At 43.0% G+C, this 23,388-nt stretch overlaps 1 protein-coding gene across 11 annotated transcripts in view; it reads right to left on the bottom strand.

Moving 5' to 3' along the window:
* EPHA5 (EPH receptor A5) overlaps positions 1–23,388 on the bottom strand; it is a 194,426-nt gene that overhangs the window by 28,591 nt on the left and 142,447 nt on the right. For 5 of the 11 annotated variants that reach the window (XM_039710394.1, XM_039710387.1, XM_039710390.1 and 2 more), the window contains 4 exons: positions 22,704–22,828; positions 19,767–19,926; positions 15,585–15,690; positions 6,159–6,224 (listed from right to left, as the gene is read on the bottom strand). In XM_039710394.1, the coding sequence (XP_039566328.1) occupies positions 6,159–6,224; positions 15,585–15,690; positions 19,767–19,926; positions 22,704–22,828 (457 nt within the window). The remainder of the gene's footprint in view (positions 1–6,158; positions 6,225–15,584; positions 15,691–19,766; positions 19,927–22,703; positions 22,829–23,388) is intronic. The other 6 variants (XM_039710388.1, XM_039710391.1, XM_039710396.1 and 3 more) reach the window with 3 other exon arrangements.

Raw genomic sequence — 23,388 nt, 5'->3', positions numbered from 1 at the left:
TGTCGTATGTCTTGCATGCTCCCCTTCATCCACTGTGCATTTGGACAGAACTTTAAATTATGGTATTTTAGAAAATGGCCTTGTGTAAATATTAACGTCTTATATACATGCAAAAGAATGGCTTAAAACAAAGCAAAACCAAACCTGTTGCCTCACTGCCTTCAGGTGTCTCCTACATATTGTTGGCTCTGCACAGCATTTCATGCACATCTCCTCTCTTTCCACAGGGGAGCTGCCATTCATGGAATCCCTTCTGCCCAGCAGAAAAAAGATGGAAGAAGGCAAGCTGCCTGACCTATCCTGCTCCCACCTTAGTGCCAGACAGTGCAGGGATAATGCTGAATACTACCATGGAGTGACAACTAAGTTATATGGAAGTTGTATCTCTCCCAGGGAATCTCCTATTTGTTTTTGGTTGCTCTTCCCCGACTCTTCATTCTTCTCATTGGTTTTCTAGGTGATAGTTTTGCATTAACTGTCTGCTTTGGTGGTACTTCTGAGATCTGCTTCACTTAGACAACCACATGGAAGCCCCAGAACAACTGCAGTGGCAAGAAAAATTGCTACACACACACACATACACACATTTAAAAATACAGGATGATGTATGTAGGATACACATATATATGCCTGTCTTTCCTGATAACATAACTGGATATGGAACTGGATCATCCTTACAAGAAGCTGCATAAGCATGAGACTGAAGGACACCACTTGGTGGAATGAAAATCCTGGAACAGACACCTGCAAGCCAGCCAGCATGCAGTGGAATCACTAGCTGGCACACCTCAAAGAAAGCCTCAGGCCACTAAGAAGCCACTTAAAGCTGAGAAACCTCTCTTCCATCGCTTCCATGATTTTTGAGCTAGGGGCATGTGAGCACTCCAGCATCACTCACAGCAAGGAGGAGCATATGATTAGCAGGAACAAAACTGCAATTAGGAGGAGGCAGTAACAGGCATCTGCATGAAACATGCCCTCAGCATGAAGTCCTATTACAGGGAACTGCTGTCTGCCCAGATGCAAGGGGTCAAGCAGCCTTTTGGCTATAGGATCCTGGCACTGGTGAAATGATCACAATTACAGACAAAAAGCCTGGACACGATGAGACCCTGCCACTGAGATGGACTCAGCAGAGCTGGATGCTGGACAGCTGAGGAAGGGAAAAGCAACATGAGCTTCTGGGGCTGTTCCGGGGAAGAGGAAGCTTACCTTGGGGACAAAGGAGACCTGTGCTACAGGAAGAGGAAGGAAAAAGAGATTGCAAAGCTTGTGCAAGCACAGGGGAACGGATCAAGAAGACAAGGGAAAGCTGGCAAGCAATTGAGGACACAGGCAGGGAGATGAAGAGGTTGCACTTGATAAACAGCCAGGCTATACATGCAGGGCATGATTTCAGCAGCAGCAACCAAGCTGAGACCATAATACTTGAATGCAAACCCCACAAGAACAGCACTGAGGTGCCCAGAATCTGCATGGTGGTGCTCATTGCCTTGCTCTAAAAGCAGCAGTGACATTTCCTGAGATGGGGTCCTGCATAACTCAAAATCTAAGCACTAGGTGTACATGGAGACCCTGGGAGTAAGGGTCATTTCAAAGCACATTCTGGTGTTCACAAACCCTTCGTGAGAATGCATTCTTCTTCATCATATGACCTCCCCTTTAACTAAACAGAGAGATGAGTCTCAGTATCAAGTCTCACTTCTGGCAACTCCAATTTTTTCTGCTGTAAGTTGCCACAGTTACATCAACTTTCTGCAGAACTAATTTTTTTTGATGGAGGCATATGACTCAGTTTGCCTTTTAAAAATACACAGATATGTCAATTCATCCTTCTACCAAAAGCAGGTATCCAATACTTCTTCTGCTTTGCCTTTTGGAGCAAACACCCTTATCTCTTCCTCAGGTTTGGAGCACTTTGCCTGTAAAAATGCTTTTCTAACATTTTATAATATTCTAACACTGCTGCAGTGTCTGGATTGATCATCCTTTCTATGACCTGCATCTCCCAATTCCTTGACCATAAATACGGAGGAGACAGAGAGACGCCATCCCCTGCACAGAGTGATCCAAGCACACCTTGCTGCACAATGATCCATGTTTTACTGCCCAGGGACACACCCCAAGGGCCAGCACAAACCAGTTGGCTGCAGCTGGCCCCTTCTCTCGAGCTGGGTAACACATACAGCAGCACATCACATTAGCATACGAAATCAGGCTCTGGGACGCCTGAAGCATCGTTAAAACAAGCCTTGACAAGACACATCAAAGTGAAATGGCAGCTAGTGGACTGTGACTGTCAAGCAACAGTTGGGTGTCACTAATAAAGCTTGCTGCAAACCTGCCATCCCTTGTGCCCTTCGCACACTTTCTCACACTACTCAGAGTCCACGCTGACTGGGGCCAAACTGCGCTTCTTCCGTTCTTGACCTTCAGATGCTTTAAATAACATACACAAGCAGTTTTTTCTCCTTTCTTCACCAACTTAATCCCATAAAAATCTGTAATTTTGGGTTAACAGTCTGGAGTCACTTTGTGAATCTTTCTGGCAGATCAAAGTATCTAAATATTGTGGCTTTACAATATATTTTGGGCGAAAATAAAGCTCTCAATTGTTTGTGAAATAATCCATTTCTGCACATGCATTTGCTCTTAATATTTATTGGCTAAGCTGTGAGTCAAAAGCTCTGATGGAAGACTCATTCTCTACTTTATTATCACTGTACAAACCATAGATTTTCTATATCTTTGCTGTATCCTGCACAGCAAAAGCATAAAGATCCTGACGCTCGCTTCATCTCCCACTGAGCTGGAGACACTCAGCCAAAGAGTTAACGTAATTCAGCAGCGCACCTGAATCTCAATTCATTTACTCCTGTTGTGGGTTTGTCCCAGTTTCCCTATGTGGAAAGCAGATGCCTTCCTTGCACAGCTCCGTGTTTTTCAATAAAAGTATCAGAGGTAAAAAGAAAAGTGAGACTTTAAATATTCTTAAGGCATCATGTCTTATTTAAAAACTACTTGCAGATTGGCAGGCAGCTCGTAAAATATTTATGGAGCAGATTATAAAAGTGAAGTTATAAAATGATCCCTATATAGGTTTATAAAATATAAAATGGACAGGTAGAAAGATGAACAATCCAGCTGGGAAACCAATGCCCACTACCTTGCATGACAGAAGCCAATTCACAGAGAAAAATCCTTCACAAAGTGAGGCAGAAAGATGCTTGCTCTCCCTGGACTGATGGAGATTCTTTTGTTTCTGCCCTATGTTTCAGGATACCCTTGCTGGGTTGTGTGGCCACTTGAGGCATTCTCCTGAAAACCACAGAATGCCCAAGGGAAAGAGTTTTCATCTCCTTAGCTAGGGTCACCATTCTGGTCACAGCCCAGGCAAGACAGAGCCAGGGGACTGTGAACTTGGACCTTGGATGTCAAGCCCTAGGTGGTGATGTGAAAAAATCTTGACATACTTTTTTTGCAGGCATAGGCCAAAGCATTTCAGCACACAGCCAAGGCATTTCTGGAAATGTAGGTGGGGACAGCATTGAGACATTGCTGGTGAGGAAAGGGAATTCACCTTGCCAGGTGCAGTCAGTACTATTGAACAGGTTGTGCCCTGAAGCAGCATGCAATTCTCATCCCAGTCTTGCAGAGACTTACAGAGTATTTAATGCTCAAATATGAGATAAACGAAGCATAGGCACTTCTCTGAAACAGAGACAAAACACTTTTTTTTTTTTTCAGGGGTGAGACCTTCACTCAGAAGCATGTCTTTTACAATAAATCAACTTAGAGGAATGCTTCCAACCCATCTCAAGCTGTCACTTTACAGGAGGTATGCAAGGACTGCAAGGTTATTGTTTACAAGGGGTTAGTGCTTATTTCAGACTATTTGTTCCAAGATGCTAAAGCAATAAAGCTGCATACGTGTTGCAGTGCAGGATCATGTTCCATGCAGAGGAACAAACAAACATGGATCTCTCCATCTGGCCAAGATCCTGTCGCCTCAGCTCATGTGTGGAGACAATAACTTGTTCAGTGAATAGCTTTATCCTTGGTAAACAATGCTGATACTGAGAGCCAGAGGCAAAAGACTACCACTAGTGGTGTTAGTCTGTGTTCAGCATTTGCCTCTGCTGCTTGCAATCCTAGGATAAATTCAGTATCGAAAAACCAGGGAATACTGAAGGGACTGGTGTAAACTGAACAGCTTCTATCCTGGAAGTTGCTTTCCGTTTTTCTGTTCACTTTCCTCTTGCACAACATCAAAAGAGTAGTAAAAGGTCTGCTGATGATGAGCAAAGACCTTTAGCTCAGTTCAGGAGATACAGGAGATGGCTGGCCTGAGAGGAATGGGGCAGATTCCCTTCCAAAGGGCTGCAGACTCAAAATCTTCTCAGCTGCTTTCCCAGCACTGCTGTCCCTCTCTACACTCGTGTGACACTGTATTTGACCTCTGATTAACTTGGATGCCTTACAAAGGAAGTTTCACAAATCCAGCAGTGGTATTTTTAGCCTTTGGTCCTTCCCTGCCTTTGCGCTGAATGACTCCCTGCTTTCCTAAACCACCGCCAGAACAATTAAAAATAATTTAAACAAGATACCGTTTTCCCCTCTTGCAGGAAACTCCCTCTGAAGTGATTTCCATAAATCTCTCTAAAGAGCTTGTTGTGCCTTCCCATAGCACAGCCAATGGCATCCGTGCCTTGAAGTAGCTTCTCTCATTTCCCCCTCCCAGCCTGCTGCTACATTAGTCTCCCTGCACCTTAGGAGGAAACCTGCAGAGGGTGTTTTCCAGGTCAGCCAAGTTTTCCTTGTGTGTCCTTCATAGCCATCCAGTCCAATCCTGGTCTTCTCTGAGAACTATTTTCCATTGCTGTCATCCTCCAGTTGGGGGCCATTTGAAGCATGACTTGCAGCGAGGGACTGCCTCGTGCACTGATACCACAGGCATGACAGACAGTGGAAGTACTGCAAGGTTTTCTTTGCCAAAACAGTGGTCCACATACCAGAACAACTTTTTACAGGCACACACTTTGAGCTGAGCATCCTTGCTTGCTAAATCTGCTCTTAAGCACTGAAAAGTCACAAAAAACGAAGAGAAAAATGTTCCACCAGGGAGAAAAAAAACAAAACCAAAACCCAAACTCCTCCTCTATCAAAATAAAAAGTACAGCAGCAGAGGACCCAAAAATGGTCCACCTTAGCAACTGCTATGCTCCACAGCAAGGAACTGCACCATGACCCAGCCAGCCCCATGCAAGGCTTCAGCATCCCCCAGAAAACACAGCAGAAGAGTTCCACACCTCACCAGCTATGCTGAGAAAACTTTCCAGCTTAACAATGCATGTGGGATGTCTCAGAAATTCTGTGGTCTCCAGCAGCTATCTGATGGGGATGGTGATTACATGCGTCTCTTAGGAGGCTTAGGAAGATCACTGCCCACATAAATATTACAGCTGATTCTTCTTTGGGAAGCAACTCAACTTGCATCCAGGCAAACCAACAGAAATGAAAATCAGCCCTCCTTTGACCAGTTAGAAAAGAGGGGAGAGCACAAGAGAGCAGAAAGTGGTGAGGCAGCCCAGATGGTGGCAGAACAGGACAGCATGCAGCATGGACACGCACCTCAGGACACCCGCAGAGATATGTCCACTGCTGCTGGAGCATATCAGGGGCAAGCAGCACCAAGTCATTGCTGTGTATGTCATACACTGCCATGTATGTCCATGACATACCCTTCATTCCACTGACATGCATGTCACATGCCACCAAATAAATACTTTCCTGCTCCCGCCTACCCCCTGCCTCCTCTGGGGGCACGTTTCCTCCCCCTGGCCCCTTTGGATGACAAGAAGCAGGACTCGATGGGTGTCCAGCATCCATGGTGTTTTATCAGACACCTGCTGCAGTGTCTGGATTGATCATGGCATAACATAGTGGGTTTTTGCCCCTGAGATCCCTGCTCTTGCTGAAGATACACTCTGCTTCAGGTCACGCTATTTCCAGTTGTTGAGATAGACAAGCTGGGTACAGAGATCGGATGAGAAAGTGATTTCCAGGCCAATACAAGAGAGGGAGGGAGAGGCAGACTGTGCACAGAAAACACGGACGGAGGACACGAAGGAGGAGCCAGCACGGGTGGGAACACTGACCATGTTAGGCTCGGATAGGCAACAGCACGCAGAGAAGAAGCCCACCCACAGCCATGATCGCAGCAACTGAAAAGCAAACAAAAAGGCCCAGGATAAGGAATAATCCCACCGCCCTGGCAAGGTGCAAATACATTCACAACATTTCTATACGTATCTTCTTCCTTCTTATTGCATTTCTTACTTGGACCTGAACACCCTGGGCTGCAAAAATTTAATGGCATATGCTATTGTTGGTGAAACATGCCTTGGGGAGAGTGTCTAGATCCTGGTGCTGTAAAGCAATTAACCATGTGCTTCCTGTACTGGAGTACCACTATCAGGATTAATGGGGCCACCCATGTGCTTAAACTTAAGCACCTGCCTTGAAGCAGGCAAAGTGACTTTTTTTCCACAAGCATGCATGTGGTACAATTACAATTGCCTTTAAAAAGGGAAAAGTAGTGGATGAATACGAGCCCTGCTTTTGCAGATCCTTGTGCATGTACTCACAGAGCCCTTTCTGCATCTCCTTGTGTCAGTGAAGCTTTGCACATGTTAGGTATCTGCAGAAGCAGGACCTTGTGAAAGCATTCAGCCTAAATAAACTCAAAATATTGTGAGCTGAAAGGCACTCCATGCAGCCACAGCTTGCCTTTGAAGGCTGCTCAGCCTTTACTTTAATCAGACTACAGGTTTGCCTGGCATCAGTTCTCAACCCAATGCTGGCTGCACTTCAGTAATTGTCCTTTATCCTTGTCAGAGAACTTGCACAGACAATTTTTCTGTTACCAAATCTATTAAGATAGTTCATCCTGGAAAAGAACATAGTGCTGAAGAAACAACAGGAAGGACTTCAGTACAAGCAGGAGCCCAATGGTGCAGGTATACTCCAATTAAAGTCAGCTGAAGATCTCTTCACTTCATTTCTCTTCAGGCATCACAAGAAGTAATTCTTGAAAAAATCCTATGCACGTCAGATTTTATACAGTATGACTTACAATGCCTAAATACATTAAAATAGTTTATTTAGACAAAATTAACATTCTACAACTGCATTGCCTTAAATTATGATGCAAAATAACTTCAGGCATGCAATGATTTACAGAATTATACACTGGATTATGTGCTTACTGAAATTAAAATTGGTGAAGAATGTCTTCTAAGCTCTTTTTGCATCAGCAAAACAACTTGCTGAGATTTTCTAAACAGCAATGCCAATATCTCTAACTATAATTAACAATATTTTCTATTTTCATAATGCCCCAGCTTGTTCAGTCACACTAATATGGAAGGAGATCAGCCTTCACTAACCCACTCCATAGATCCAAGTTAACACCAAATTAACACCAGAGATGCAAAACCCAAAGGTACACAAAGGGAACCCAGGCACTACATATCTTGAGTCAATTTTGCCATTTTCTTCCTCTAACCTTGCAGGATCTGAGTGCAGGGAACTGGTACATCCTCAGAAGATCAGTTTGGCTGTGACCCTTTGGCTTATGTTTCAGCTAGGAGGCCCTTTTCCCCCAGGCATTTTCTAATGGTTGCTGCCACCAGACCTTCCCATACCTCTACACCACTCAGCATGCAAAGTCCAAGTTTTCCAAACAACTGTTCAATTAACCTGAAAAGCAACCACTTCCTTAAAATGAAAAGAGCTCAATGTTTCCCTGAACAAAGAAAACTCTTTAAGACCTCATCAGCAACAGGACTGCTCTGAGATGAAATCAGTTCCCTGCACTGAATCTAGATCTCACTCTCTTTGTACAGAGTAAAAAACAAATGTTCAGGTGCAGGAGAAATGTACTTCATTTTAGCCTTGCTCCTACAAACCCATCAGCTGTGCACTTGTGGTCAAAATACTCTGAGGTTTAGCATTAGGGGAAATCTAAAGTGCTTAGACACAAACTAAGCAGGATCAGCAGACAATAAAATTCACTTTCCGGTCCACAGAGCACTTGGATAGGTAAGTGAACTTACTAATTGGTCTGAACAGTCAGGACAAAGGAAGATTTATTACTACTTGTGTTAAAAGGATGGCTTGATTTGGCAGATAAACTTCAAAACATAAAAATCCTGGGGCAAATAAAACTGATGTTAAAATCAAGCAAAGCCATCATGCATCTTGTGGCTATTGGATTTGGGTGCCTGATGGCTTCTAGGAGGGGCCCAGTTCCCACCTCCTCCTTTCCTGCAGGGCTTTCTTAGTCTAGAAACTGAGGAGCTGAAAGGAAAGCCTTCCAGACAAGATCAAATGCTATGGATAAGATTGAAAGGCTTTTTAATGAAATACAGCCGGACTTCTCTAGGGTTTTACATCTTTAGCCAGCAAGCTGACCTATACTGGAGAGCAGAGTTGAACCAAGCACTGCACACATCATTTTTATTTGCAAAGTCTCCAACCTCACTGAATCAACCAGCAAACTACGAGGAGAGCTAGTGGGGGCTATTACTGGTCAGGAGCCCCTCTGATCTGCTGCAGGATAACAGATGACATGTCCACAAAACAGCAAAATTATTGAGAAAACACCTGCAGTGTTAAATCCCCTTGGCTGGGAATGAACAGGCCCCGAGGCAACACCATCTCCAAAAGCCAAGCTTGCTTGAAACAAGGTGTGACACCTGCTTCTAGCCCTGGCTTCAAGGAAAGGGCTGCAGATGGGAAAAAAAAGGAGCTCTGTGGCCTGCTGGCACTGCCCTGCTCCCTGGCCAGCCCAGCTCTGCTGCTTGCAGCTATCTCAGGCACACAGAGACAACACTCCTCCTGTTCCAGATAAGGTGACCCCCACAAAGCTTATGTGGTTTGCAAACCCAACCGTCCAGAGCACAAACTTTAATAAACCTGTGCAAGGGGCACTTATCAACACCCTTGGCATTGTTTCAAACCCTGGGCTTGGTTAATGAAATGTATATATATCACAGGCCCCAGCAACTGTGCCTGCAATTAATGTAATTAATTTACCACAAGTCTGCAGATGACCCAGAGAGCATTTGGAATTAAACTGCATTTTTAATGGCTAGATAGAATTCAGAGAGGCTCTGCCATATATAGATGTGGCTTTTAAGAGTTATAAGCTGAAGTCTTGGAATCATGATAAATGGAAGTCTCATTTGTTGCTTTTAATAAGCTGTTCTAATGGGATGTTCTTCAGAGGCTTGCAATTAGAGACTGAAATACTTGAGGGTGCCTGTGAAGATTTTTCTAATCCTTCATACAGCCTTGAGTGATGGTAATGATTGCTTCCTGCATCTCCAGGTCAGGAGGCCAGCTCTACACCTAGCAATTCCTGAGTCAACTTGCTTGCTCTAAACATCAGAGAAGTACCATTACACACTGTGAGCTGCTAGCTCACAGTCCCAAAATATACAAATGTTTAAGGAGTCACCTGCTCTTCCTGCTGAGCTCTCCTAGTTCATACATTAAAGTGTGTCTCTGACTGCTTGAGAAAAACTGAGAATGCAGAACGCCAAGCAGATGACAGCTATGCAGTTACTATGGGGAAGGAAAGCAATGTCTTCAGGGGAAGGAACTGCACTTGGAAAGACCTTTGGCATTATACTCTTCTATGTCTAAGACATAAGAAACCAGAGATAACCTTTTTTTTCTAGGTAAGAGGCCAAGTGCAGCTACATGGTGAAGCCCCAGGAGAGGTCACACTTCTGATTTCAAAGCAAGGTGAAACATCCCCATATTCAGAAGTGCAGAAGGACAAGAGTCTGACTTCCTTCTTCATTCTCTACCCCCTCCACAGTCAAGACAAGACACTGTAAAATCTCACTTTCAAAGACTACATACACAAGGGGTGCTAAGCAGAGCCTCAAGCTGCTACAAATTTCAGCTTGAAGGGCAGCCCAGATCCCTTCTCCAAGTGGAAACAGGACTTGTACAATGCCATCAAACAAATCACCTGCAAGAAGGCAAGGAGGTTTCATCACTTACTGCTGCACTACCCCCCATTCTCCCTGCTCAGACAGAGCTTATGCCAGTTGTGTATCTGTTCACCACAGTTCGTCCATTCCCTCGGCTGCTGCCAAGAAAAAACTTGGAGCTTAGTTACAGATTTGGTCAACTCTCACCTTCTGTCTGGGCTGAAGCCATCCAAAGGCAGATCAGCCTGGGTCCTTAAACCTGTCTCAAAACTGCAGAGCACAGACTGCCTCGCGGAGCCTGGCGAGTCTGCACTAAGCCAAGAAGTGTTTAGAGTAGAAGAGGAACGAGGCGTTGGAGCCGCCAAATTTGACAAGCTGATCTTGGCAGCATGTTAGAGACGGGTGCCACAGGCAGCAGATTCCCACACGGGCCCTAGGAAGGTGTGACCCTGTGCAGAAGGGTGCACTGGAGCACTCTCCCTTCAGAGAGCTGCACTGTACACCAGTGCTGCTCCTCTCTGGGAAAATGTACCAGCGAAGAGGCTGTAAATAGGATGGAAGTAGTAAAAACCTTGACCCCAACAGAAGCAGGACCAGACCTTGCCTGCTCTTGGGTGGATGGGAATTTTGACTTGGCAGAGCAGTAGCTTCCTCAACAAAATCCTTCCTCTTGTCAGGTGAATCGTGGGGAATATTTGGCAGTAGGCAGCATAATAAAGTGGCTATAAATCACAGGAGACAATGTCCTGCAGGAAGAAGGAAGAGCAGGCAAAAATGTAGAGATAAAAATCCTTTAAAATGTCCCAACTAACAAAAATTGTGACTCATGCTGGAAAAATTCTCTATGAAAACCATTATCTATAGACTCTCTCTCATTTCCTACGGAAATATTGAAAAAGCAAACTATTTTAAGCCCTGACACAACTTGGAAAATAGGATGGGGGGAGGCTGTGGAAAAATTCATCCATTTTCACCTTCCACATCAGAGAAGGTTGCAAACACTCTCTCAGGACCTGGGATATACACCACAATCTTTCACCCTCTCTATTCCCTGAAAGTCACTTTGTAACAAGATGCACATATTTGTGTCCAGAAAGTAGCCCTCTGCCACCACAGGCACAGATATTTAAAAGTCTAAATCAGCTGAGGTCAAGGATGGGTACGCTGGTGTAAGAGACTCTAATTGCCAATACCCAAGTGGCAAGATTTGTCTTTGCTTTGTCTTTCAGAGGCTAGCTCCTTGCCAGAAGGAGACTTTCTATATATGCATGACACAGGGTGAGGAGCAGTGTTTTGTTGCTTCATATTTTTTTCCCCCTAAGTTCTATGAAAAGCTCCCTCTGGTTCTTTGGAAGATCACTTGAGATGGAAAGGTCATCCATAATGGGTAGCTGGCTATAAATGCAGATGCACAGTTGACTTGGCTGTTTTGAACAGCTTTTGCAAACATGCACAGCATTGACCTAATATCATCCCCACCTTACTCTGTAAAAGCTCATGCTTTTGTTCAGTGCTATGAAGTTTGAAAGCTTGGGGGACTGGAGGGACCAGCAGTCTCTTAACACTGACCCTAAGACCTTGTCTGTTTTGCAAAGAGGGCTGGGTTTGAAGAACAAAAGAGAGGCACTGCTCTGGAGCAGCTGGTCTCCTCCCCAGACTGCTGAAAACCTGGCTCTGTAACTCAGTTTGTAGGGAGAAAGAGACTGATGCCACACAACAAAAACTGAGGCACTTCACTGCTCCTTGTGAGATGGAGTGCCAAGATCTTTGTCACCGCATTGTCCGACACAGACTTTAAAACAAAAGTCAGTAATGATTTTAGATTAATACATACTTCAGTCAGGAACAGTAGTGGTAACAGACATCTAATTTACACATTGCTAGGAAAGCAAAATGTATACATTTGCTCTATCTGTAAAATGCATGGCACTTTTGAGAACACATAATCCCAACAAAACAGAGATAATAACAACTCTGTGTTCTTTAACTAAATACTTGTAGCTGGTTTAATAATAGATTTTCAATCCACTTCTCTTTTTTATGCTGAGACAACTACAGTCTGATTTAGTGAATCTCTTTGATTTGTAATCCCAATTGTTATATTATTAATATGTCCTTGATGCAAAGAGCAGGATAACTTAAAAAAGTGATCAGCTATTTGGCTTGGCTTTTATGACCTTGGTCAAAGGACATGTTATTTACAGGAAGTTTTCTGGAGCATCTGCAAGCTAATCAGCTCTGAAATGCAGCTCAATTGTTTAGGGCAAAGCACATTTAGTTTCAAATTCCCAGGAATCTCCAGCTTCAGACGCAAAGTGCATTTCCACAGATGGACGCTGACATGTGGAAATGCCACCACGACTACTGTTCAACTGACCTTTGGTTTAGGGCCAGCTGCCAACGGGAAATGCCAAGCTGTTACTTATCTTATATTCATTCAAAAGAAGCAAGAAAACTGCAGAGACCTGAAAGCAGGAAAAAAAAAAAAAAGAGGACAGAGGTGTGGTTCTGCCTTTGGGAACCTAGCAAAAAATAAAAAGCCTGCAGGCTCCAGCAAACTCCTGAGCCCTGTGACTGGAAACTCCTCACAAAACTGCCAGGAGCAGGACGACATTCACTTCACACTGCAGAATTGCTCTCAAGCCTCTGCTTGCTGCAGCCTGGGACTTGGGAGGATAGGTGCAAAGAGGTGCCATACAGCATCCTAGGGAGGAATATCCTGAGGCATCCAGGGCCTCTCAGGGACATGGGAGCATCCTGAAGCCAGGACAAAGTAGCCTATTGGCAAGAGCTGGCCAGGCTACATCCTCAGTGTGGCAGAGCAAGATGTTTTTTCTCCTTCTCCTGCTCTCTTACATCAACAGAAAAGACAGAGCCTGGGCTTTGCACAGCTTGTTTGGTGTGGCAAGCAGCAGTGATTCCAGCTGGAGTTCAAAATAGCTGTTTTCCTAATAGCAAATACAGGAAAGAATTAGGAAAGAAAATGCAACCCCCCTGGAACCAGGCACTGGAACAACACAACCACTCCAGAGGTTTAATAGGAAAACATCTCCCACAAACAGGTTAACTGCTTCAGAAAGGGATTATCCCATGACTTGGAACATGTTTATTGTCCCTGCTGTCACAGCAGGAGAGTTACTCCACAAATTGTCTTGAATCCATATCCAAGGCAAAGCAGCATGAGTAACACATCTCCCTGGCATCTCTGCTTTCTTCCAAACCAGAGCAATTTCTTTGTTTTGTTTAATTTCAAATTGCCTGTCATCTTTCTGGGTTTTTGGGGTTTATTTTGCTGTTCTCACAAGTCACTCAGTGTACTAGAGCTTTAAAATTCATGGGAAGTCAAATTGGCAGACAAGTCCTGTGGTTTTGAAGCCAATTTTCTAATAATGGACCAGACCTTGGTGTAGGAGGTTTCTCCACCAGCTCCAAATGAAGGGCTGTGTTTTTTTCAGGCAGGGGAAGGATTGAAAAGATAAAAATGGATGAAGAGCTCAGCTCCCCTTGTGCCTACCCTTTCCAGATATCCAGAGTGGCACCATGGAGAATGTCCAGAAACCTGCGGCTGCCCTGGGGTCCACAGAGGGAAGCGTGAGTACAAGGTAGGAGGATTAAGGTAGCAGCAGAGGCAGCAATAAAACTCTAGCCAAAGGACACAAGGGCTTTCATAAGCATGCCAAGAGATAAAGAGCTAAGAGGAAGCACATCCTGGAAAGCACATTAGGCAAGAGGACAGAAAGATATAACTAATGAGAACTGCTGACAAATGGCTCAGGGTTTGCAACTGCTTGCTGAGACTAGAGAGAGCAGCAGTGAAAAGGAGACTTGCAAAGGTACATCCTCTTCAGAAGGGTGCTGAGCCCTTGCCAGCAACTGTGGGAAGAGCAGGAGCTACTGGCAGCCACACAGCTGTGATTCCCTATGGGCAGAGAGGGATGTACATTTCTCCACCTGTCATTCACTCCCCCAACTCTTGCTTGCAGAGGTGCCAGGTTACACCCACAGCTTCCCTACAGTCACACATGCATTCTCCTGTTTGCACCAGTACAAGCACACATCCAGGCTGGGCGAAGCCAAGGTTCACATCCACCTGCTCTGACTGAAGAGGAATTTCAATCATAACCTCGAGTCTTTAAGGAGAGACTTGAATCCTGTCTAGAGTGTTCAGAGCCAAATCTTTTGACTACAGCTTTCCTGTAGGCCCTGGTGTGAATCGCCTGTGGCCATTGACTCACGCGCCCCTCTGCCGCTGCATGCTTCTCATGCAGACAGGAGCATTTACTTTTCCATTTTTAAGCCCAACAAGTCACTCAAAGCAGACAACAGGAGCTCGAACAGCTGAGCTGGAAGAGACTGTCAGTCTCTGACCTTGACTGGAGATGAGTCTGGCAGCACACTTACCTTTCAAGACAGGAAACAACGGCGTCCGTGTCCTTCCACGGATGCCTTATGCCTGGGGACAGAGTTGCTCAGCCTGGCAGGATTTCACTGCTCTGCGTTTGCAGACTGATGCCTTACCTCCTCTGGGAAATAAGACCCTCAACCAACAAATTCAGTGCAGTTCCTCTTAATGTTTACAATATCCTGTAAATTACAGGCACTGCTAGACCTAAGCTTAGGACAGACCTGTATCATAAAAGCAACTGTGGGCTGATGGATACCTTAGAAGCATAAATGTTTATTTTGCACTGGAAACAAAATCAGCCTTATCAGCAGATGTACTTCACAAGGCTTTCTAGAGTACTTTACATATACATGAAGGATGTTGCATTGTTTGACTACTGCCACTAAAAAAAGGTACTAATATACATGTAGAATATGAAAAAAGTGCCTTCCATGCTGGCTGCCAAACAAGTCTAATGTTGCAGTACAAACTTATCCTGATACAAGCCAGATTTTGCCCCAGTACCACAATCTCTTGTTCATCAAAAAATTCCATCAACTTCCATTAGAGTTGTCAAAGATGGTATATTCCAGGCTGTCATCACTTGCCTATGTTTAAGCACATGAGAAGTCAATGGGATGGTTTGAAGCAGAATGCCTCCCTCTATGGGGGAAGCTCTCTGTATGATTTACCAATGCTTGGAGGACACATTAGTATCGTACATGTGAGAAATGAAATCCAGATCTGACCCAAAATGTGGGGCATTTGGCCATTTCAGTGGCTTTATTCTCATTTTCTTCGCAAGTGTTTTCCTGAAGTTTTCTATGTGAGCAAAGTCCATTGCAAGCTCTGAGTACAAACATATGGGGGTGAAGATATTTTACCTGTAATAAAATGTTCTGCTTATTTTTTAAGGAATGTGAAAACAGTTCCTGTGAGAATCAAGTCAAATAATCAGGGCCAGCCTATACACAGATGAAAATCATTGGGAAGTGAACTACATCTGTGAGAGTGCCTTTGTCATTCCTGCTTGTCCAAACAGATCAATCAGCCCACCCTCGTGCTGTTTTACAGTGCTACTGCTTGACAGCTTTGTTCACATGCTGCTTTTGCCTAAATCACACTAATCAGCTGGTCAGATAAAAGTTATTACAAAAGTTGAAGAAGTGTAAATACACAGCTTCTTCTCTTACCTTCCGCTGAGAAGGAAACCGATAACAACAGCCAGCAGAATGACTCCCACTGTTACAGACACAACAATTATAGGAATCTGGCTCTGGTCGCTGGATGCAGCTACTGCTGAGATGAGAAACAGAAAATGGAGATTAGGGTTAAAATGACAGTCAGCACTCATATGAGTCTTCTAGTGAGGCTGCCAGCAAGGTTTCAAGTCTTACCAGTTCATTTATGCTTTTATGGTTTGTATTTTCCCCCTTTTGCTGTCTGTTTCTAGTTTGGAAAGGATATGGGTGGGAAGGAAACAAAACCACATGCAACACTAAGCCAAAAAACCAACAAGATTCCATCTCATTGCTGAATTCAGAAATGAAAGCATTGCAGGATTCAGCCTTTGAGTTTGTAAACTCAAGTTTCTCTCCCGAGTTAGCTGCATTAGTAATCAAAGATGAAAACCCAACAGGCCCTCATTTGGATGAAAACCCAGCAGTCAGAGAGAACATTTATGGAATGTTATTGCTAACACACACAGGAAGAATCTACAAGATAAAAAGAATTACCTGCACTTCAAGAAGCTACAAATAATTATAAACTAACTCCTTGTGGCATCTCTATCACGTGGCCATGAAGTGCCCTCTGTAAAACAGGAATTTGCTAAGACACGTACACTGGTTGGTCTTTTTATTGGCCAAAACTTGGGGAAGCAAAACTTTTCCAGTCTGTGCCTTGTAAGGAGCCCTCCTACCAAAAGGCAGGAGGCTAAGCTGGTGATAAAGATGCCACCAGAAAGGTCAGGAGAGCTGACTGAGAACTGAGTTTTGACATGGGTCAAATAAGAGCAGGTGAACAAGCTCCTGTAGGCTGTAAAATGGAAATGCCAATACCACTTGTATCTTGTTTATCTGCCCTACTTGGCAGGGGAAGGAGCCCATTTCCCCCCAGGGGTTGAATGTGGGGCTCCCCATGCAGGAACCAAAGTCTCCTCACCTTGCCCTCTTTGCTGCCAGCTTATTTAGCTGCACGTATATAACCACCCCAGGGTGCAAACCTCACATCCTCCCTGCAAAACCAGCTCCCTGGCACAGGAACCGCTGCTCTGTGGGGGAAAGCCTCATTATAGCTCTTAACCTTGTGCCAGCCCAGGATGAAGCTCCATCCACCCCAGAGAGCAGCAGGAATTGATTGCGTACTGAAGAATCCTTTAACTAAATGATTGAACTAAAAAAAGGGTCCTTAGCACAGGATTAACGTCATGAAGGCTATAAAATAACTGAATATAGTCCCATATTAATTGTTAAAGGAAAGGAAAGACAGAAAGGTATGGCATTAAACATTGATCTGCACTGGGCTTCAAGCAGCTCTTCGTATGGGAGCTCTCTGGTGCTTAACCGCGAGCGGGGTGGAGCTGCTACGGCAGTGTAAGTGATTTCAGAGGGACTGGTCCTGATACATTAAATATTTCATGTTAACTGCTCCAAACCCCTGCCATCATCCAGAGATTTTATTAGCCTCACGAAGTTATGGGGGCTCCTTAAGATGGTGTTTTACTGCTTTCTTGACAAAATAATTAAAAAGAAAAACATTTAAAGGAGAACATTAAGCAGTGATTGGTGGTTTTTTTTGCACAGCTCAAGGGATGGGAAAATGAGATAAATTCCACTGTGATCTATGGCAGATGAAAAGCCTGAATCCATAAACCAAGCTGGGGTTTGCTGCCATTCAAAATCAGGGACAGACACACACGTCCCTGCATTACCCCTTCTCAGCTTGGTCCTGTGGTCCTATTCCTGCCCAGCAGACCAGCTAGATTAGCTCACCAATCCAGCCAGAACCCAGCTCTTGGCAAGGTTACCTTTTGGGGCTAGACGAGCATGGTGGCATTTGGAAAGGATGAAGCAACAAGTGGGTACACCCAGCAGCACCTTCCACTTAGATAAAAAAATTTCACTGAAAATCGAAGCCCTGGCTGCTTCACGGTGCTTTCAAGAATTGCACAAGCAGGGAGAAGTATGCAAAAATTTCCAAAATCTGGGAAAAGATGGAAGTCCAAAACAGCTTATAGCTTTCTTCCATTGCATTTCTCAGGCTGTTGTTGTATAATTCCTCCAAATGTATTAAAGATAACTATAGAAACGTTGTGAACTGGAAACAAAACATGTTGTTCAGTCCAAACGACTTGGAAATTGTTTTTGTTTCTCAGAACAGCCACTGAAAGGTTTTCATCTGTGCTTGAATAAAAATCATTTGCTTTGGCTCTAACAAGAAGTTCAGATCTGTACTCTGATTTAGCAGTGAGATTTCGATCTGTGCTTGCTTTCAAAATCTCCAGGATGTGCAGGAAAGCAGTGGGAGTCTGGTCACACTCCTGACACTAATATTGACTTTATACAGGGCTTTGGAGAAAAAAATGCTTTTTATAAGGTTTTAAATGTCAAACAGAGCTGCATTTTGCAAGATACTGAGGCTTGCATTGTATTTCAATCCTATTAAGTGTTAAAGTATCTGGTTAAGTCTGGCCTCAGCCAGAGCTTGAGTCCAACAGACAAACAATTCCCATTCCCAAACTGGGGACTATGCAGTAGGTATTCCTGACTATACCAGCAGCTCCTCAATATCAGAGAAGTAGCTATTCCTCTGCCTTTAAAATGTGAAAAAGACTGGGATGTGGATATGACTAAATGACCCACAGAATTTCCTTTTGTTTTAAAGTATTTCCACATGATGTTCTCCAAAAGTCCTGATTCACACAGATACTTACATGATGATGGGCTTGATGAAAATGCCATTATTTTTGGACCAGAATCATAGGTAATAGATCAAATGTGCATATATTTCATGTGGTACTCATTAGTAGGCCAGAACACTACTACTCAAACAACTCCAAGCTAGAAACTTCCCAACTGAGAAAAACTATACAGAATATAGTATAATAATATAATAATTTTTTGGCATAACATGATTTGGTTGCTACTAATAGAGCACAATTAATGGTTAATACAATAAGAAATACATTAAATAGAGTGTCCTTACTGCATTAATGTTTGCATTGTGATGCAATTTTCACTGTATTAGCTTAATCACTGGCTCCACAGCTACATTTTCACATGTATAATGACTCCTTGAAAATCTATTATGACTTCAAAGGCAGCATGCACTGAAAAGACAACTCGGCATCTTCTCCTCAAAGATGATGAATTTTAAATAAACTGGAGTAACAGTAATCAAAGTATTTATTAATTTAAATTTCCAAGGAAAACACAGCAAACAGTCCCTTTCCCACATGAATGATCACAGTATTTCCACCACAAAATTTCTCTTCCATGCACACAGTATAAAAATTAATAAATGACAGCTGTACAAACTAATAGAGAGAAGAGGTATTTTCTGGTGGACAAAATTGTACTTGACACCTTGGCAGAATTCTGTATTTGGGACAAAAAGAATTTCCCCACAGCTGTGCCTAAACACAGAAGAAAGAGCAGCTGAGCCTCTGTGTGCCTCAGGAGCTCACCCTGCCATAGAATCTGTTCCAGAATACAGCCCTGGATTAGTTTCATTACAAAAAATAAAAAAGAAAAAATAGAAAAAAAAACAAGAAAAAAAACCCCACAAATGTAACAGGCCAAGAAGTACTCCTGCACCTGCAGTGCACATTTTTTACCATTTCTGATTACAAGTCAACCTCCTTTTCTTGAGGCTGTGGCCTTGGCAGCCAACAGAAACAATCGTTTAACTTGACAGGAACTTTCCCCAAAAAACACAGAAGACACTAATGCTGGTTCAACCCTTCCCCTTGCAGAGAGGCACAATTTCAGGGTTTTTCCTCCCAGATGGGAGAGATATTTAAGAGAGAGATATTTAAGAGAACTCAGCATCCTCTGCAGCCAGCCTTTAAGGAGCAGATCCCATCCCCTCTGTGCCTCCTAGGAGGAATGACTCTCTTACACTAGGGTCCTGTAAATACAGGATTTTTCTAAGCATGGAATGCCACGAATTTCTGAAGCCTGAAGGTTTCCTGCCCCACCATGAGGAAGCAAAGGACAGCTGTGCCAAGAGCAGAGTCACGATGTGCCCGACGCTTCCAAAGCCAAGGGATGAAGGCAATCAAAGGAAGCGCTCTGTGCAGAGGTATCGATCCCCTGGCCTGTTCCAGGGAAGCGTTGCAGAGACATGGGCTGACAGTAATTAAAAGCACTTACACACTGGGCTGGTTTCGAACTCGAACCTGCGGCTGAAGCCCCCGTAGCCGGCAGCCGTGCGGGCTCGGATCTGGAAGACGTACGCCGAGCCTGGCTTCAAGCCATCCGCCGTAATCGTCGTCTCTTTGGACTTGATGATGGTGTAGCTCGTCTCCTGGTCCTTTTCCCAACACCCCCCCAAAAAACACAAAGTTCAAACACACACAGAGTGGCTCTCAGAGAAGACAGACTCTTAAAAACCCCCAGGGAAACATGACAAAAGATGACTGAAGTATGAGTTTTTGAGGATTTCTTCCTCAAAACCCCCTCCCTCTCTGAAGGTCCTGCAATACAAAGTGTGAGATCTGCTTTTCTCTTTTATAACCAGTGATTCTAGGAGGCACACAACCGGCATCCGCAGCAGAAGGAGCTTTCCCCTGCTTGGGATGTACATGGCCTGGGGCAATGGAAAGGTTTATCATACAAAGATCAATCCCAAGGCACGGGGAAGATAAAACAAGCCCAACCCCTTAAAAAAGGATTTTGATTTACACCAAAATGGCTTCCCAGTACTGTAATAGGCCTAAAAGAGAATAATATATTACACACTATACAACTTTATGCCTGCCTTTTTAGAACCACGAATTAGACCTTGGGAAGAGAATAATAAACCAAAACTCCAGGAAAATACCTAATTTTTGCATTGTTCTTCTGAAGCAATGAACTTGAAGAAAAATTGCTGAAATAAATCTTCATCTACATCAGTTTCTAATGTGAAACAGTTCCAGTTCTTTGATTAAAATTTTGTTGAAATGCTAAGTAATTACTTTAAGAATTATTTACTGTAACACATAATCTAGACAAGAGCTCATAAATTAAGGTCTACAAATTTGGAAACTGCTTTTTATTCACCATATCCTCTCAGATACAAATTATTATGAGTTAAACCAGAGTTTTTAGTAGTTCCTTACCAAGATTTCTGGATAGCTCTTGGAATCTAAAGCTCATTTTCCTTTTTTTTTAAATTTAATGGCCAACTTCCCACTGACAGCAATATGCCTGGCTAAGGTGCTGGGAATTTCTTAAATGTAAGATTACAAAATTTCTCAATTGAAGCTTGTTTTGGAGAAATGTGGACACACACACACACACACACACACACACATTCATGTGCCCTTTTTTTCTTATTAAAGAGTGATCCTCTTACAGGAATCCAATCTGACAAAACTCAGTTTTCCCAAACATTTAATATATATCGTTCTTGTCCCTTGGAAATGAATGTGAATTTACCCTTATGATGGGCTGAAAACAGAGAATATAAATTATAGTAGCAACAAAGAAAAAGGATTAAGGACAACATCCCCAGCCTATCTCAACTACTGGTTAAAAAGCAGTAAGTGAATATTAGGTCACATCTTTGCTTGTATGTCAGCCAATTAAGTTTTCAATACACTCTTGGCTTCTGCAAACACTTGGACTCTTGAGCTTTTCTATGGAAAATACAAAGCTTCACTCTCAGCCTGAAGAAAATAAATCAAGACAGCGTAAACTTGGACTGGCTGGAACTACCTCTCCACAAAGGACTCACTCTTGAGGAACTATTTGCTGAAGCTATTTGAGACTAGTTCTGGACTACAAATACAGCATTTTAAGTCCCATCTCCTGCCAATTTGTTTGAAAACAAGCTAAGGAAAATGAAGAAATATACTTTCTTTTTTCCCCTTTAATTATTCACTTTACCTTTTTTGGTTTCTAAAAGTTGTTCTTCCCAAGCCATTCCATGGTAAGGATTCAATGTACCCCAACAGTCATTCAAAAAAGTTAATAAAATAATTAGTAATGGATTATTTCCAGCAACAAAATAACTCAATTCCTGTTGTGTACCTTAATTTCCAGTCCTATTTAAGTCACTCACATATCTCTTTCAGAAGCTCCCTCATCTGCAAAAATAATGTTGATTTGATTGTGATGGAGAAGATTTATGAAATTCTTTCCCCTGTTTAAATTGACTGCTTGAGCAGGTCCTTCCCATGGTCAGAGACAGAAGACAGAAGGAGTAAGGATCTAATCCTGGTCCATGTTGAGCAATTTCATCTGGATCACAGATAGAGCTAATGGAATATCTTGATTAAAACAAAAATTCAATCCCCCTAAAAAAGTGAATTGCAACTCAATTTCATTATTTCCTCTTGTTTTCATGTAGAAAGCCTGGATGTTTCCGAGGAAAAAAGGACACCTTACAATTCCAGCTAAGGCAAAAAAAAAATGCTATTTGGTCAAATCCTGAAAACCTGATTTTTGGAAATCTAAGATTTCTAGAGATTTAAGGCCATATCACTCAAAATACACTACTTTGATAAAATGCATTTGTAACCATTTTCGATTTAAATGACATTAATTTTGCAGGCAGATAACAAGTCACCATTTGAAATGAAGACTAGGAGGGGCAAGTTTTATGGGGAAACTGCTTCCCTTTAAACCAAGAGAAAGAGCTGGAAAACCCAGGCAAGTTTTTAAGCCAAGATGCCCTTCTTCATATTAGAGCACATGCAGTGTCTCTCCACAACCCCCTTCTCCTCTCCTTTCACATGGATGGAAAATCAAGTGAGAAATTGAAATACCAAAGGCAAGGGGCTGCCTGATGTTTCTGGGAGGAGACAGATGCTCAGTCCCCAGCCCCTTCTACTTTTAACAAATGAGCAGGCTCAATCTTAATGTGATAAAGCTTGAGAGGAATCTGACACGCGGATTTAATGTATTTGTTCAAGAGAAGTGGCACACTAATGGAAAACAACACCCTCATTTCAAGTCATCCTAATCATTTACTGCAAAATCAATCTGACATTGATTTATGCATAAAATCTCTCCATTCCCTTCCATGACTCAAATAATAATAACTAAAAGAACAAAACAATAAAGAGAAGGTACTTGGGAAGCTCAGCAATCAGTCCATCACACCTTTTCAAAATATTTGATTTCGTATTCCAGGATGATGCCATTGGGTCGATCTGGCTCCTGCCAGGAAAGGGAGATGCTATTTTTAGTTATCTTCCCTTTTTTCACAGTACTGACTGGAGAAGGTGCTGCAAGACAGGAGAAAAACAGAACAGACAAAAACCATGGTTAGTAAGATGGTCTGCCTCAGCCCAAGTCAAACCCATCAGTGCATGCTCAAACACACGGCAGTCCTTAGCTTCTGCAGATCAGTGGAGTCTGTTTTCACCTTGGTGGTATTTGCCCATTTTTAACAACTGGACTTGCACAGATTTGTGGTAGCATGACTACCAAGGCAAAGTAATTACATGAACTACTATCACAGCTTACACATCAACCCCGTCTTTTCAAGCAATTTTCAAACATATCAACCCCACACCTTCTCTTTTCAAATGTGTCAGGGGTCTATGTTATCAGACTTACATATTGATTATGCTTTGCTTTCTTTTGCCTGCTTTCAAGGCATATATTTTTCAGAAGACCTTAGATTACATGGGCTCATTAACTATTTTTGGATTTTAAGTAGTTTAAGCCTAGGCATCTTTCAGCCCCTTCCTTTCAGAAGCAAGGAATATTATAACCTTTATAATTCAATTGCTCTCCAGAAATATCACTGGGGTGTTGCAGGCTCACATAGTGATGCTAATTC

Source organism: Passer montanus, unplaced genomic scaffold (genome assembly GCF_014805655.1).
Source record: "Passer montanus isolate IOZ18808 unplaced genomic scaffold, ASM1480565v1 scaffold23, whole genome shotgun sequence".
Classification (NCBI taxonomy): domain Eukaryota; kingdom Metazoa; phylum Chordata; class Aves; order Passeriformes; family Passeridae; genus Passer; species Passer montanus.
The sequence above is the reverse complement of the archived record's forward strand: the minus strand, read 5'-3'. Positions and strand labels throughout refer to the sequence as shown.